The following is a 15,824-nucleotide window of genomic DNA, read 5'->3' on the forward strand; positions in this document are numbered from 1 at the left end:
GATCCTTGCATCTGATGAAATGGTGCAGCCGAGATAGGTAAACTGGTTGACCGTTTTGAGTTTTGTGTGCCCGATGGAGATGTGGGTGTGCGTACAGTTACAAGAAAGCATAAGTGTCTTTTTAAAGGAAATTTCCTTACTCTGTTAAAACATGTGAAACACTGTTTAACGCAGTGGTCACCTTTGTCCGCATCTCTGGTGGGCTGAATTAACTCTATCAAAATGAATATTTTGCCTAAATTCTTATATCTTTTTCAGAAGATACCAACTTTTATTCCTAAATCTTTTTTATGACTCATTAGACTATTATATCATCCTATATATGGAAGAGTAAGCAACCTCAATGAAGTAAAGTTCATCTTCAGAAATCTAAAAGAAATAGAGGTATGGCGCTGCCCAATTTCCAATTTTATTACTGGGTGGCCAATATACACAACTTTACATTTTGGATACACTTTCATCAATAACTTGACTGCCCATTGTGGGTAGCAAAGGAATTCGTACAGTTAGAAATCTCTTCATTTCATCTTTTCTTGGATCCTCATTTCCTTTTTCCTTAGATAAATCTATTGATAATCCATTTGTTAGGTACACAGCAAAGATGTGGTCCCAGTTATGGTTTCTCTCTTTCAAATCCTATTCTATCCAATCATTTCTTCCAATCTTCCTTATGCGACTCTGGGTATTAAATATCTTAAAGATTTTATTTGTTGATAACTGCTTTGCATCATTTGAACAACTTTCTGAAAAATTCAACCCACCGAATACCCATTTTTATCAGATATTTGCAAATCAGACATTTGCTCCACTCTCAGATACCTAACTTTCCTGATGTACCTGACACAAACAGTGTTGATTTGTGTTTAAATTTACAAACCACTCTTAAAGGTTCAATATCTGTTATTTATGATAAGACGACAGGCTTAAGATCTTCCTCTTTTGATAAAATTAAATCTGAATGGGAACAGGATTTAAGTCTTCCATTTGCAGATGAGTTTTGGATTTAATCTTTAAGTTGGTTAACTCCACATCCTTCTGTGCCCGTTATTGTTTGTTACAATTTAAAGTTGTGCATAGGGCTCATACGTCCAAAGCTAAATTATCTCATATTTATCCAGATATAAATCCTCATGTGATAAATGTAAGAGAGATGAGGCCTCTCCTATGAGTATGTTTTGGATGTGTCCTAGCCTCGAAAAATACTGGAGGAATGTTTTCCAAACCTTATCCTTAATCTGTAATTAAATCTTGAACCTAACCCTCTGGTTGCCCTCTTTGGTATCACTGGAGACAATGACGTTCGTTTGATTCCAATTAAATCTCAGGTTCTGTCTTTTGCCTCTCTTTTGGCCAAACATGTGATATTACTAAGATGGAGGGATGCTGCCCCACCCACCCATGCTCAATGCCTGAGGAATATTATGTCCTGTTTAAATCTAGTAAAAAACAGATTTGCTATTCGTAACTTAGACATAAGGTGTAAAAACTTATGGGACCTTTCCTGAACTACTTTCAGAACCTTTAGTTTTATTATGAGGTTCCTCCAACACTATTATATTACTCCAGGTTCAAGGCATACTTTAATTCTAGAACTTCAGCTTGGTAATGAGTTCAAGAGATGGGGGAGAAAATGAAAAAATAACATTCAGGGTAAAATTGTAAAATGTTCTGTAAATTCTATAAATTAGGCAACTTTGTTGATTTCTTTATATTTGACATCTCTGTTGTGTATTTTACAAATTTTCTGTTTATATTTGTTTACTTATGTAAAACAATAAAAAATATTTATAAAGAAAGAAAATATTCTCAATTCCCAATTGGGAACCTGAGGGTTAAGCACAGAGTACCACCAACTCTATCTCTAGCAGGCACAGCACACCAACAAACAGTAAATTAATTACAATGAACAAGTCTGTGAGTAGGAGGAGGTGGCAACTGGAGTTTGGGCGACTATATGGAAGAGGAGGAGATTGGAGAGAGTGACGGGCAGGTAAGCCGTTAAATTCCAGGGCTTACTGGGCTTGGGCCTACTTGGTTCGGGCTGTGAGTCAGAGGAGGCGGCTACTGAAGTTCGGGTGACTCTCTGGAGGAGGAGGAGGAGGAGCTTGGAGAGAGTGAAGGGGTTAATTGGCCAAGGGGCCAATAAAAGGAGGGTAAGTATAAGGGAGCGGTCCAGTGAGTAAATGGCACAGTGAAGGAGTAGGTCTTTGAGGCTTTGGCTTGAGAGGCTTCGGCGAGCAGAGGCTGAGGAGGAACGTGCTGGACTAAAGGTAAGACATTCACATTTAATTTAATAAGGTGTGATGAGAAGGAGGCAGGATGAGTGTGAGGGCAGTTTTCTGCTCTCAGTGTCACATGTGGGAGTCATGGAGACTTCACATCTCCTGGACGTCCACCTGTGCGCAAAGTGGGCTGAGCTGCAGCGTCTAAGGGACCGAGTCAGGGAACTTGAGCAGCAGTTCGATGACCTCGCTCTGGTTAGGAAGAGTGAGGCCATCACAGACAAGGAGTGTGACCTGAAGGACCGGGTCAAGGAAATTGAGCTGCAGCTCGATGACCTCTCTTTGGTTAGGGAGAGTGAGGCCATCACGGACAAAGAGTGTGGCCTAAGGGACCAAGTCAAGAAGTCAGGGAACTTGAGCTGCAGCTCGATGACCTCACTCTGGTTAGGGAGAGTGAGGCCATCACAGACAAGGAGTGTGGCCTGAAGGACCGGGTCAAGGCACTTGAGCTGCAGCTTGATGACCTCACTCTGCTTAGGGAGAATGAGGCTATCATAGACAAGAGCTACAGGCAGGTGGTCGCACCGTCTGTAATCTTCCAAAATCAGTACTCCACCTTGAGTACTGAGGAGGGGGATAGTCAGACTATGGTGGGAAGAGGTGTGCTGTTTTCCTCTGTAACCCAGAAAGGTAAGGATAAAAGGAAAAGGGCGATACTTAGAGGGTATTCAATGGTTAGGAGGACTGACAGAGGTTTTTGTGGACGTGATAAGGAAAACCGGATGATGGTTTGCCTCCTGGTGCAAGGGTCCGGGATGTGACTATGCGCATTCAGAACATCCTAAAAGGGGAGGGTGAGGAGCCTGAGGTTGTGGTACATGTTGGTACTAATGATGTTGGAAGGAATGAGGAAGTGGTCCTGCAGAATGAGTATAGGGAGTTGGGTAGGGAGCTTAAAAGGAGGACCACTAAGGGGGTAATCTCTGGATTGCTTCCTGTGCCACATGACAGAATTAGGTGGAGGTTAAATGCGTGGCTAAAGGAGTGGAGTAAGAGACAGGGTTTCAAGTTCTTGGACTACTGGGATCTTTTTTGGGGAAGATGGGCCCTATACCATAATGATGGGTTACATCTTAATCCCAGAGGGACCAGTCTCCTGGCAGGGGCATTTGCTAGGGCTGTCGGGGGGGGGTTTAAACTAGTATGGTTGGGGACAGGGTTTCACGTTAGGTAGGACAGCAGGGTGAGGGTTAGTAGGCTAAGGAAAGAGACAAGCTTGAATAATTTGTGGGAGGAAAAGCAGGAACTAGTAAAAAGATGTAGTGAAAATTGTGAGAATGGAAGAGAGGAGGATATGCAGAAGGTAGGAGGTAGGAGAAACCTGAGATGTATTTATTTTAATGCAAGAAGTGTAGAAAGGAGGCTGGATGAGCTAAAGGTGTGGATTGACATGTGGCATTATGATATTGTGGCCATTAGCGAGACGTGGTTGAAGGAAGGTTGTGACTGGCAGTTGAATGTTCCAGGATTTTGCTGCTTTAGATGTGACAGAGTTGGTGGATTAAGAGGGGGAGGTGTGGCATTACTTGTCAGGGAGGATATTACAGCAGTGCTGAGGCAAGATAGATGGAGGGCCTGTTGAGGGAGGCAGTGTGGGTAGAGCTGAAAAATAAGAAGGGTGAGGTTACTATTATAGGCCTCTAAATGGGGAAAGGGAACTAGAAGAGCAAATGTGCAAGGAAATAGATGAGATGTGCAGGAGAAATAGGGTGGTGTTGGTTGGGGATTTCAATTTTCCAAAAATAGATTGGGAAACGCAGTCAGTAAAAGGGCAGGATGGCTTAGTATTCATGCATTGTGTTCAGGATTGCTTTTGCAGCAATATGTTGGGACACTAACTAGAGGGGGAGCGGTGTTAGATCTGTTGTTTTGCAATCCAATGGGGCAGGTGATGGAGGTAAGCGTTGGAGAGAACTTCGGATCCAGTGATCATGGGTCCATTAGCTTTAGCTTAATGATGGATAGGGATAGGTCGGGTCCGAGGTTGTCTACGAGTGGGGGAAGGCCAGATTTGGAGAAATGAGAATGGACTTGCAGAGAGTTGTGTGGGCTGATCTTTTTGCCGGAAAGGATCTAGAGGAAATTTGGGGAGCATTTAGGGGTGAGATTTTGAGAGGACAGGATCTTTATGTTCCAGTCAGGCTGAAGGGGAAGACTAAAGGTTCGAGGGAGCCATGGTTTTCTGGTGAAATTAAGAAGTTGGTTCGGGACAAGAAGGAGGCCTATACCAAATATAAAAAACAAGGGATTGAGGAGATGTATGGTCGTTTCTTAGATTGCAGGAAGAACCTTAAGAGGGAAATTAGAAAGGCAAAAAGAAGGTATGAGGAGTCTATAGCTAATAAGGCGAAGGTGAATCCAAAGGGTTTTTACAGATATGTGAACAGTAAAAGGAGGGTTAAGGATAGAATAGGTCCACTGGATGATGGGACTGGTTAACTATGTCAAGAACCGTATGAGATGGGAGAAATATTGAACGACAATTTTTTCTCATCCATATTCACGAGGGATAGGGTCATTGGGCTATACAAGATAAGAGAGGCCAAAGGCTTAATTATGGAAAGGATAGGGATTAGTAAAGTGAGAGTTTTGGAGCTTCTAGGATCAATTAAGGTGGATAAGTCTCCTGGTCCTGATGGGATTTTTCCCAGGACTTTGAGGGAGGTCAGGGAACAAATAGAGGGGGCACTGAGAGTGATTTTTCAAAGATCACTGGAGGAGGGGGTGGTACCACAGGATTGGAGGGTTCCATTGTTCAAAAAAGGCAGTAGGTGTAGGCCAAGTAATTATCAGCCAGTAAGTTTGACGTCGGTGGTGGGGAAGGTTATGGAGGGTATTCTTCGAGATAGTATACACGCATATCTAGATAGGCAGGGATTGATTAGGGGCACCCAGCATGGGTTTGTAAAAGGAAAGTCATGTTTGACGAACCTTGTTGAGTTTTTTGAGGAAGTTACAGAAAGGTGGGTGAAGGTGGAGCGGTAGATGTGATTTTAGTAAGGTTTTTGATAAGGTTCCGCATGGAAGGTTAATGAGGAAGGTTCAGTCACTAGGAATTAGTAGTGAGATTGTGACATGGGTTCAGAGGTGGCTGGGAGATAGACAGCAGAGAGTCATGGTGGACAACTGTACGTCAGGTTGGAAGCCTGTGACAAGCAGGGTGCCTCAGGGATCGGTGCTGGGTCCCTTGTTGTTTATCATTTATATTAATGATTTAGAGGAGGGTGTGGTTAACTGGGTAAGCAAATATGCGGATGATACGAAAATAGGGGGAGTGGTGGATACTGAGGTGAGATTTTCTTGGATTACAGAAGGATTTGGTTTGTTTGGAAGAGTAGGCTGAAAGATGGCAGATGGAATTCAATGTAGACAAGAGAGAGGTGCCACATTTTGTTAAAAATAACCAGAATAGGACATATGCAGTTAAGGGGAGGGCATTGAGGTACACAGAGGTTCAGAGGGACCTGGGGGTTATGGTACAGAGTTCACTGAAGGTGGATTCCCATGTAGGCAGGGTGGTTAAGAAGGCATATGATATGCTGGCCTTCATAAATCATAGTCTAGAGTATAGGAGCTGGGAGGGATGCTGCAGCTCTTTAAGGCATTGGTGAGGCCAGTTTTGGAGAACTGTGCTCAGTTCTGGTCTCCAAATTATAGAAAGGATATAGATAAGGTGGAGAGGGTGCAGAGAAGGTTTACCAGGATGTTGCCTGGCTTACAGCATCTGGATTACAGGGAGAGATTAAGGAGTCTGGGACTTTATTCATTGGAATGTAGACGACTGAAAGGGGTCTTGATAGAGGTATTTAATATTATGAAAGGAATAGATAGACTAGAAATAAACAGACTCTTTCCCCTGAGGGCATGGGAGGTTGGAACAAGAGGCCATGAGTTAAGGGTAAGGAAAAATATTAGAGGTGGTTTTTTCACTCAGTGAGTGGTGGCAGAATGGAATGAACTTCTGAATGAGATAGTTGCGTCAGGGTCCCTTCTGTCATTAAAGAGAAGGTTGGATGTGTACATGGAGGTGAGGGGGTTGGAGGGTTATTGGTGGTGAGCGGGAGGTTTGAGCTAGTGGAGTTGTTCTAGTGAACCGGTGCGGACTCGAAAGGCCGACGTGGCCTGTTTCCGCTCCGTAAATTGTTATATGGTGATATGGTTAAGAATATCAAATGAACCTGGTCTCCAGCATTGCCCACAGCTCAGGATTCAGGACGGGCCCATTGCATTTGGTCCTCTGGAGCTGACTGTGGCCTGCAGCCTGGAGTTCAATAATGGTATCCATGCAGCAACAGCAAACTGCATGTGCTTGGCTTTTTCAATGGAGGACCCGTCCATGTGACCTGCAATGACCAACTATGGGTCAGCCTCACCTCTGGCAGATCTAACCCTTGATTGGCAGATGAGGTGAATTCTGACTAGGCTCCAGAAAGAGTGATCACATGACCTTCCACAATCCACATTCCCATCAGATTCCAGACAGAGAGGCCACATGACCTTCCAAAACTCACACTCCCACTAGGCTCACGGGTGGAGAGGCCACATAACCCTCCACAATCCACACTTGTCTATACCAACTAATTTGAGATTCTGAACCAGTCCAGTCATATGAGCCTGCATGTGGTCCATATACTTCCAAGGCCTTTCAAGGTCTTTGAACGTCAAAATTGTACCTGCTTCTATGGCTTCCTCTGGCAGCTTGTTCCAGATATGGACTGCCTTCTGAGTCAAAAAGATGCTCTTCAGGAATCTCTTAAATCTCTCCCCTCTCACCTTAAACCATTGCCCTTTAGTTCTCGAATCATCTACCCTGGAAATAGATTATGAGCATTCATTTTATTCATGCCCTTCCATGATTGTATAACTCTCTCTAAGATTACCCTTCAGCCTCCTGCACTCTATGGAATAAAGCTCTAGGCTATTTATTCTCTCCCTTTAACTCAAGCCCTCTAGTTCCAGCAAAAACCTCAGGCATCTCTTCAGCACTCCTTCCTCCTTAATAATCTCCTAATCTCCTTCCTACAACGGAGACAGTTAGAATTGTAGATGGAGTCATATGGGACTATGGACCTGTCCTAGCTGTGAACAATATTATGGCCTATCAACCTTTATAAGTTTTAAAGATACTGTACAGTAGAAGATCCATGAAACCTGTGCAGCCTAATTACTCCCAATTCATCTGCAAACTCCGTGCATTTCGGAGAGTGGTAGGAATCCAGAACACCAGGAGAAAGGTCACTGGGAGAATGTACTAACTTCTTACAGACAGCACCGGGTTTGAACTATAGTCATTAGCACTATATTAGCATTACACTATTCACTACACTAACCAAGCCACCCTTTCCTTTCCCATAATTTCTCCATAGTCCTTTTTGGACTCAATAACTGAGTATGCACAGACCTCTGACTAAAGGAAGTATTTGTCAATTTGGTTTTAATTTCCAACCACCTGTTTTAATTCTGTTCTGTCTCTAGCCACAAGAATATATAAGTTTATTCTATTCAATTTTTCTTTGCACCAGGAACTAATCTAATACAGTCTCTCTTAGGCAAGTATATTCTTCCTAAGGTAGGGAAAGAAAAACTCAGTAAAATGCCCTTGTTTCAATACATCCTACACAATTGTAGCAAGACTTCCTTATTTTTAGTTAACAACCTGGCACAAATTCACCACTGCTTTTCTAATTGCTTGCTGTATCTATGAGATAACAAGGATTTGTGAATGAACACTCTTCATACCAACTACCTAGTACTCATCTGTACTGTTATCATGTTTAATGGGCAGCACAGTTAGAGAAGCACTTAGCTCATCACTATAATAGCTCCAGTCACTGGGACCGTCTATCTGGAGTTTAAAATGTTATGAGCCCAGAGGACCCCAAAACCCAGCACCAATAGATATTCACCAAGACAAATGGTTACATAAACAAAAGTTGCTTTTAATTATCTTTAAACATGAAAATAGAGTCAAACTTTAACTTATCACTATTGACTAACTTAATCCACTTCTAATTCTAAGCGCATGTGTATGTAATGTACGTTTAAGTTCAGAAAAGTTCTTTGGTTCACAGTCCAATCTCACTTCTTAAACCTCCAAGTTCACTGGTTGCAGGCAATTCTTCGACTGTGCACAAAATTTAAATTTATAAAGTTCACCAGGCTTTGGTGCTTGAAAGGTAAATGGTTACCGCTCAGGAAGGTTCTTGTCAGTTTTCAGAGAGAGATTTATTGTTCCAGGACCTCCATCACTGATGTACTTCCATCAGTCACCACAGTGTTTTGCCTTTTTAGGGTTCTCCAGATGATAACCTCTTTCTTTCAGGCCACAACAGAGTTCTTTTTTGTTCCTCTTATTCCAAATGAAACATTAGACAGTCAGTCCTCTCCTCTTGCATGAACCACAAGGGCTGTGACTAGGCCATCTTCCACATTGGGGTTTCTTGCCAGTTTTTCCTGATTTAGTTCCAGTTGCTCTTGCTGGCTGAATCACAGTTAATGATCTCTACTTTGCAAAACCACATGACCCTCCTACAACAGCAAGTTCTCCTTTCAGACAATATGTGGCTCCAACAATCTCTTTCATCTGTTGCTTTGGTAAACAAAAATCCTTGACAACAATTGAAGTCTCTTAAGCACTCTTCAAAGCTCTTGCAAAAAACTGAAAGAAGCCACTAAGTCTAGCATAAACAGAGCTCCAGTATTTCAAATAAGATCTGTTTTAAAGTGTTTGCATGTGACCTACTCTAACAATCTTTTCCCAATTTATCTCCCAAATACATTTCTATATACTCTGTCACAGTATGTTCTCCCTGAGATCACATGGATTCACTCTGGGTGCTCCAATTTCCTCCCACATTTCAAAGACAGATGGGGTTAAGTACGTTAATTGGTCACATGGGTGTACCTGTATTTAGAAAGCGCGAGTCTGTAACTGTGCTACATCTCAAACTTAAAATTAAAAAAATACATTAATTAAGTAATAACGTTCTTTTGATTGCAGTCACATTAATTATAGCTGCCTGTGCCATGTGAAATGTATTTATTCAACAATAATAATATTGATGTTTCACAATAACGGACAGTTGTAAATATTCATGAAACCATACAACAGAGGTATTTTTCATATTTTACAAAATGCTTCTGATAAACAGTGTAAACATTTTCTCATTTAACAGGAAATGCAAACATCTGGTCCAGGTTAAAATTAAGGATACAACAAAAAATACACCAAAAACCAGATTTCCTGTCTTCTCTCCACTTAAAATTTCAAGTTTTTCTCCACATCATCCTGGCTTCTTGTATTGCATAACCTAGTGGTGTTAGAAAGATGGCCTTCCCCTGATTGATCTCTCCTTGGTGGACTGAGAGGTAGAACCATAAATTCAACTCAGAATTTGACCTCACATTACATCATAGTCTATGGCAGTGGTGTTCTCAATCTTTTTATTACCTCTCACATACCACCTTAAGTAATTCCTTACTAACCACAGAGCACCTAGGTTAAGGTGATATGTGAGTGGAAAGAACCACTGGTTTCAAGCACCACATCACTTAGAATTTTGTCTTAACAATTGTTCTTTCTCATGTAATTCAGTGTAAGTGAAAACACTCTGATCTGATCCAAGCAAAATATAAACCATATTTAGATGTATTTACATGTGATCCTTAATGGATATTTTAACACAGGGTGGTTGCATTACAGTAAGTTGGTGAAAAGGTACTAGTTAATCTTTTTTCAGTCAACAAAGTGGCAATGTTGATAAAATGAATATTTTTCATGTTAGACTTCCAATGACCACATATAGAATGTACAACCCAGTTAAGTGAACCACTAAACTTCCTCTATTCTCCTTAAACATGGTGCAGCTGCCATAACCCCTAAAAACTCTTTTGTGGGTCTTCATCGCATCTTTCCCATTCTCTAACTATCATGACCAACTCAGAAATTGACGATTCAAACTGGCAGGCTTGAAAATGATGTACTCCTGTTCCAATGATCCTAAATTCACTTCAATTAGTTGAAGAAAAGATTTTTGATATTCACTCCTGCCTATGAAATAGTGGACTCTTACAAGCAAAAGAACTTGGTGAAATTCAATCCATAAAAAATTGATGACCAATCACCAGTGTCCAAAAATGGGAACAGAAAGATTTACCATAATATTTGACCATTTCTGCCCAGAAAACACATCACTGACCCAAAGCCCAAAATCACATTACATGACCCAAAGTCTACAATTTTAACATAAATTATATTCTTGAACTTTAACACTGGCTGACAAAGAAAATGAAAGCAAACAATTTATCATCAACCTGGCAAAAACGCTTCATCTGAAAATGAAGCTGTTCTCTAAGAGCAGGTACTTACAGACAACGTAGGCCTGCAACACTTGGGCTGATTGGTGGGCTGACGAACCAATCGGAGAGGAGCCACTGTAGCTTTCATTTTATTCTGGTTTGGCCTGTTCTGTTGCTAGAAAGGAAACAAAAAGAAATGATGAATGGTGTATCTGTTACAAGGATATGAATAATTCCTGGTTATATATTTCCAATGACTTTTCCCAGTGGTTAAAATTCCCATATTCATAGGGTGTTGAATGATCTCAGTCAAGTCAATCAATAAAGTACCAAAAATTAACCATTTCCATCAATGGGCTAAATGGAGGTGGGGGTGAGATGAATCAGTTTCCACTGTCTGCTGAAGCCCTTCTGATAAACAATGGTGCTTTGGTTCCAAGAAATCTTAAATGAGCCTGACTTGGATGCCATATAAGTTTAATAGGTCAGCTTGGAACAACACATTAATGCAGTCACTCTCAAAAGGGGCCACAGCACATTTAAGGGGGGGAGGGGGGTGGGCCTTGAACTGAAATCATAAAATATTTTTAATTTTTTTAATGTAGTCTGATGGAGAGAAGTATGGAAGAAACCAGTTAAAATTGATTGCTTCAATGGGAAGGGGCCCCATAAATTTTGTTATTTCACCCTGTTAAAAATCCTGCCAGTAACTATGCACTCTGCCTTCAAATTTGACCTTCCAATGTGCATTATTACTTCACGCATATCCATATTGAATTCTATCTGCCATTTTTCTGCCTAATTCTCCATTCTGTTTATATCCTGTTGTGATCTATGACAAACTTTTACACTATCCACAACAACTTAAACTTCATGTCATCTGCAAATTTGCTGCAAATATCCCACAACTTATTCATCCTGGTCATTTATAAAAATCACGAAGAGCAGATTCCCTATTTCACTGAAGAGAAAGGATGATGAGGCAAAAGAACCATGGTGTACAAGAGACATAGAATCACATTGCTGGAGAAATTCGGCTGGTCAACCAGTGTACTTTATATAGCAAACCCAAAACCTTGGTGATGCATCTTTATCTTTGCTATATAACCAGCTGAGTTTCTCCATCATTGTGTTTTTGCTTCAACCATAATGTCTCCAGAGTTTCATGTTTACAAGGAATGTAGAAAATAGAGTCAAGAGGAAAAAAAACTTGCAAGAAGTTTAAAAATATAGGAACTGATAGAGGTCTGGAGAATTTCAAGATTGCCAGGAAGAGCTTAGACTTAAGAGAGCCAGAAGGGATCATGAGAATGCTTTGGAATGTAGGACAAAGGAAAACCTCATTCTACAAATATGTGAAAACAAGAGGGATGAATCGTGAATCAGGGGTGATATTGAAAAACGTGTGCATAGAGTCAGAGGAGGTAGCAGGGGTCCTTAATGAATACTTTGCTTCAGTATTCACCAGAGAAAAGATCCTTGGCAATTGTGAGGATGACTTAAAGTGGATTGAAATGTTTGAGCATATTGACATTATGAAAGAAGATATGTTGGAGTTTTTGAAAAGCATGAAGTTAGATAAGTTGCCAGGACCAGATGAGATTTACCCAAGGATACTGTGGGAAGTGAAGGAGGAGATTGCTGAGCCACTGGTGGTGATTTTTGCAATGACACTGGGGATAGGAGACGTACGGGAGGATTGGAGTGTTGAAAATGTTGTTCCTCTGCTGGCTCCAGTCAGGGAGTCAGGTAAAATGGGATCCTTCAAGAGATATTAGATAGGTATATCTTTCTTTTTTCTTTCTCTTCTTTGGCTTGGCTTCGCGGATGAAGATTTATGGAGGGGTAATGTCCACGTCAGCTGCAGGCTCGTTTGTGGCTGACAAGTCCGATGCGGGACAGGCAGACACGGTTGCAGCGGTTGCAAGGGAAAATTGGTTGGTTGGGGTTGGCTGTTGGGTTTTTCCTCCTTTGTCTTTTGTCAGTGAGGTGGGCTCTGTGCTCTTCTTCAAAGGAGGTTGCTGCCTGCCGAACTGTGAGGCGCCAAGATGCACGGTTTGAGGCGATATCAGCCCACTGGCGGTGGTCAATGTGGCAGGCACCAAGAGATTTCTTTAGGCAGTCCTTGTACCTCTTCTTTGGTGCACCTCTGTCACGGTGGCCAGTGGAGAGCTCACCATAGAGCACGATCTTGGGAAGGCAATGGTCCTCCATTCTGGAGACGTGACCTACCCAGCGCAGTTGGATCTTTAGCAGCGTGGTTTCGATGCTGTCGGCCTCTGCCATCTTGAGTACTTCGATGTTGGAGATGAAGTTGCTCCAATGAATGTTGAGGATGGAGCGGAAATGGGCAGTTGTTAGAGTTCTGTCTCTCTGCCGTTGCTATATCAAGGACCCTCAACCACGGTATCTTCAGATTTTTGTGATTTATTAGATTATTAGTTCATGTGTTTTAGATTTGTATGTTTTATGGTCCCAAAGTGCTCCCCCACTTGACATTCAACCACTTGCCAACTTCAATTCTCAAAAGGAAGTTGAGTATTGCCCCATCTCCATTTTCCAGGACACGTTTAACAAATTCCACCCTGACTAAGCCCTTTGTGCTATGGCAATCCTAGTGAATATAAGGAAATTAAAGTCACCTTCAATCACAACCCTATTATTCCGTCATCAATTGTGATCTCCCTGTATTTTTTATCTTCTAATTCACAAGATTAGATGGCCTATAGCACAATTTTATCAAAGTGATCACTCTCTTATATTATTCAGAAGAAAGATCTCTGGATTTTTTGGTATGTTGCTTTTTGTGATTTTATTTAATTCCTGATTTAGATCTTCCCAAAACTTTTCCACTTTCTCACATGCCAAAATTGCATGTACTGTTGTTCCCATTTCCTTCTTACAGCGAAAACATCTGTCTGATACTGTTGGGTCCCATTTATTTAACTTTTGGGGCGTGATGTAACCAATTATATTGTATCATGCGTAACCTCGTGTTTATTGTATTTCTCATAGTTCTGGAGCATAGCTTTTCCCATGTTTCATTCTTTATGTTTAGATCTTGTTCCCATTTTTGTTTGGGTTTACAGCTTGTTTCCTCGTTCTCTTTCTCTTGCAGTTTTATGTACATGCTTGTTATAAATCTTTTAATTATCATTGTGTCTGTCATCACGTATTCAAAATTGCTTCCTTCTGGTAACCTCAGTCTGCTTCCCAATTTGTCCTTCAAAAGTTGAAGACACAAATTTCTTGTTTGTTTTCATTGTGTGACGACATTGTTTAATGGGTTTAATGTATCATATATGTTGAATGTTGAGTGAGTGGGGAGGGGGGGTGAAGGAGGGAGGGAAGGGAGGGGGGAAAAAAGGGGAGAAAATGACACAGTGTATATCCGAGAGGGAAATACACTGTGTGTATTTTGGTCAGTCTGGTTCATAGTGTGAAAAGAAAACATTTAAAGAAAAAGTGATCACCCTCTTATTTCTAAGACTTACTGGACATTGTGCCAGCAAAATCCTAAGTCCTAATCAAATTTTCAACTTCCCCTCTGACTTAGCTCCACCGTTATCAAGTCTATGGTATTTGCACCCGGGAACACTGAGCTACCAGTGTCGACAATCCCTCAACTACATTTCTGTAATAGCTATAATATCTCAGTCCCATGCCCCAAATCCATCTGTTCACCCTGGTTCACCCAACAGAGGAATAACAATACTCCAATCCTTTGGTACTTCTCCTATCTCCAGTGTCACTGTGAAGAACATCGCCAGTGGCTCAGCAATCTCCTTCTTCGCTTCCCACAGTTCTGCTCCTTTCTTTTCTGCCTACTCGATTTGTGTGCATTAACATCTAGATTTGCCTCAAGTTTTTCATCTGTCATATGACCTCTTTGGATCCCAACCTTCCCAAGTAGTTCTAGCAAATCTTCCTGCCAGGATATTGGTTACCCCCTCTGGTTCAGGTACAACCCATCCCTCTTGAGTAGGTAACCTTTGGCCTAGAAGAGATTCCAATGGTCCATGAATCTGAACCTGTCCTTCCTGCACCAGGTACCCAGCTATGAATTCATCTGCCCAATCCTTCTATCCCTACTCTCACTAGGTACATGGCACCAGAGCAGTCCAAAGATTACAACCCTTTAGGTCCTGATTTTTAGCTTTCTGCCAAACTCCCTATTTTTACTTTGCAGGACTTCATTAATTTTTCCACCTACTGTATGTCATTGGTACCAATGTGTACAATGGCCTCTGGCTGCTCCCCTTTCCCTTGAAAATGTTCGACAATCAGTCAGACAGATCCTTGACCTGGCATCTGGGAGGAAACATATCATCACTCACAAATCCCACTCGCAGCCACATAATCTCCTGACTGTCCCTTTAATTATTAAATCTTCCTTTTGCTGCAGCAGTCCTATTTTTCATCCTTCCTTTCTGTACCACAGAGTTGCGGCACTCCTCAAAATGGCTATTCACTCCACCTCCAATAATAACCAATACAATATTCTTATTAATGAGGGGGAATGTCCACAGGAGAATCTTGTACTCCTTCCTTACACCCTGGTGACTATTTAACAACCTGCTGCCTGTAGCTTTGGTGTGACTACCTCACTAAATCTCCTGACTCAGCATCACAAATGCTTCTGAGAGAGTCTACCTGAAGCTTGATGCAGTCATTCAGGGTCTGCAGCTGAAATCAGTTCACATGAGTATAACCATCACAGCTATGCTCAGGTAGGACAGACCAGAGGGTTTGTCTATTGAGGCTATATGGGTGGAGCTGTAGAACGGAAAAAGTATGACCACACTCATGGCAAATAGACAGTGAGAATTGGAGGAGCAAATCTGTAAAGAGGTAGCAGGCAGTTGCAGGAAACATAAGGTTGTGATAGTAGATTTTAACTTTCCATATATTTACTGGGACTGCCATACTGTAAAAGGGCTGGATGGATTGGAGTTTGACCAATGTGTTTGGGAAAGTTTCCTAAATGAATATATAGAAATATCAACTAGAGAGAATGCAATACTAGACCTTATATCAGCGAACGAGACAGGACAGATGACAGAAGGGTAACATTTTGGGTCTAGTGATCATAATGCCATTCTTTTCAATTATGGAAAAGGATAGGTCTGGGCCTCAGGTTGAGATTTTAAATTGGAGAAAGGCCAATTTTGAGAAAATTAGCAGTAGGTAAATTATTGGAAGGTGTTCTGAGAGATCAGATATATAAGTATTTGGACAATCAAG

At 41.5% G+C, this 15,824-nt stretch overlaps 1 protein-coding gene across 10 annotated transcripts in view; it reads right to left on the minus strand.

Moving 5' to 3' along the window:
* m1ap (meiosis 1 associated protein) overlaps positions 1-15,824 on the minus strand; it is a 150,390-nt gene that overhangs the window by 33,974 nt on the left and 100,592 nt on the right. For 9 of the 10 annotated variants that reach the window (XM_069923475.1, XM_069923466.1, XM_069923465.1 and 6 more), the window contains one exon: positions 10,651-10,755. In XM_069923475.1, coding sequence (XP_069779576.1) covers positions 10,651-10,755 — 105 coding nt within the window. Of the gene's footprint in view, positions 1-9,304; positions 9,644-10,650; positions 10,756-15,824 lie in introns of those variants that run through there. The other variant, XM_069923467.1, reaches the window with a different exon arrangement.

This window comes from Narcine bancroftii, chromosome 3 (genome assembly GCF_036971445.1).
Source record: "Narcine bancroftii isolate sNarBan1 chromosome 3, sNarBan1.hap1, whole genome shotgun sequence".
NCBI lineage: Eukaryota > Metazoa > Chordata > Chondrichthyes > Torpediniformes > Narcinidae > Narcine > Narcine bancroftii.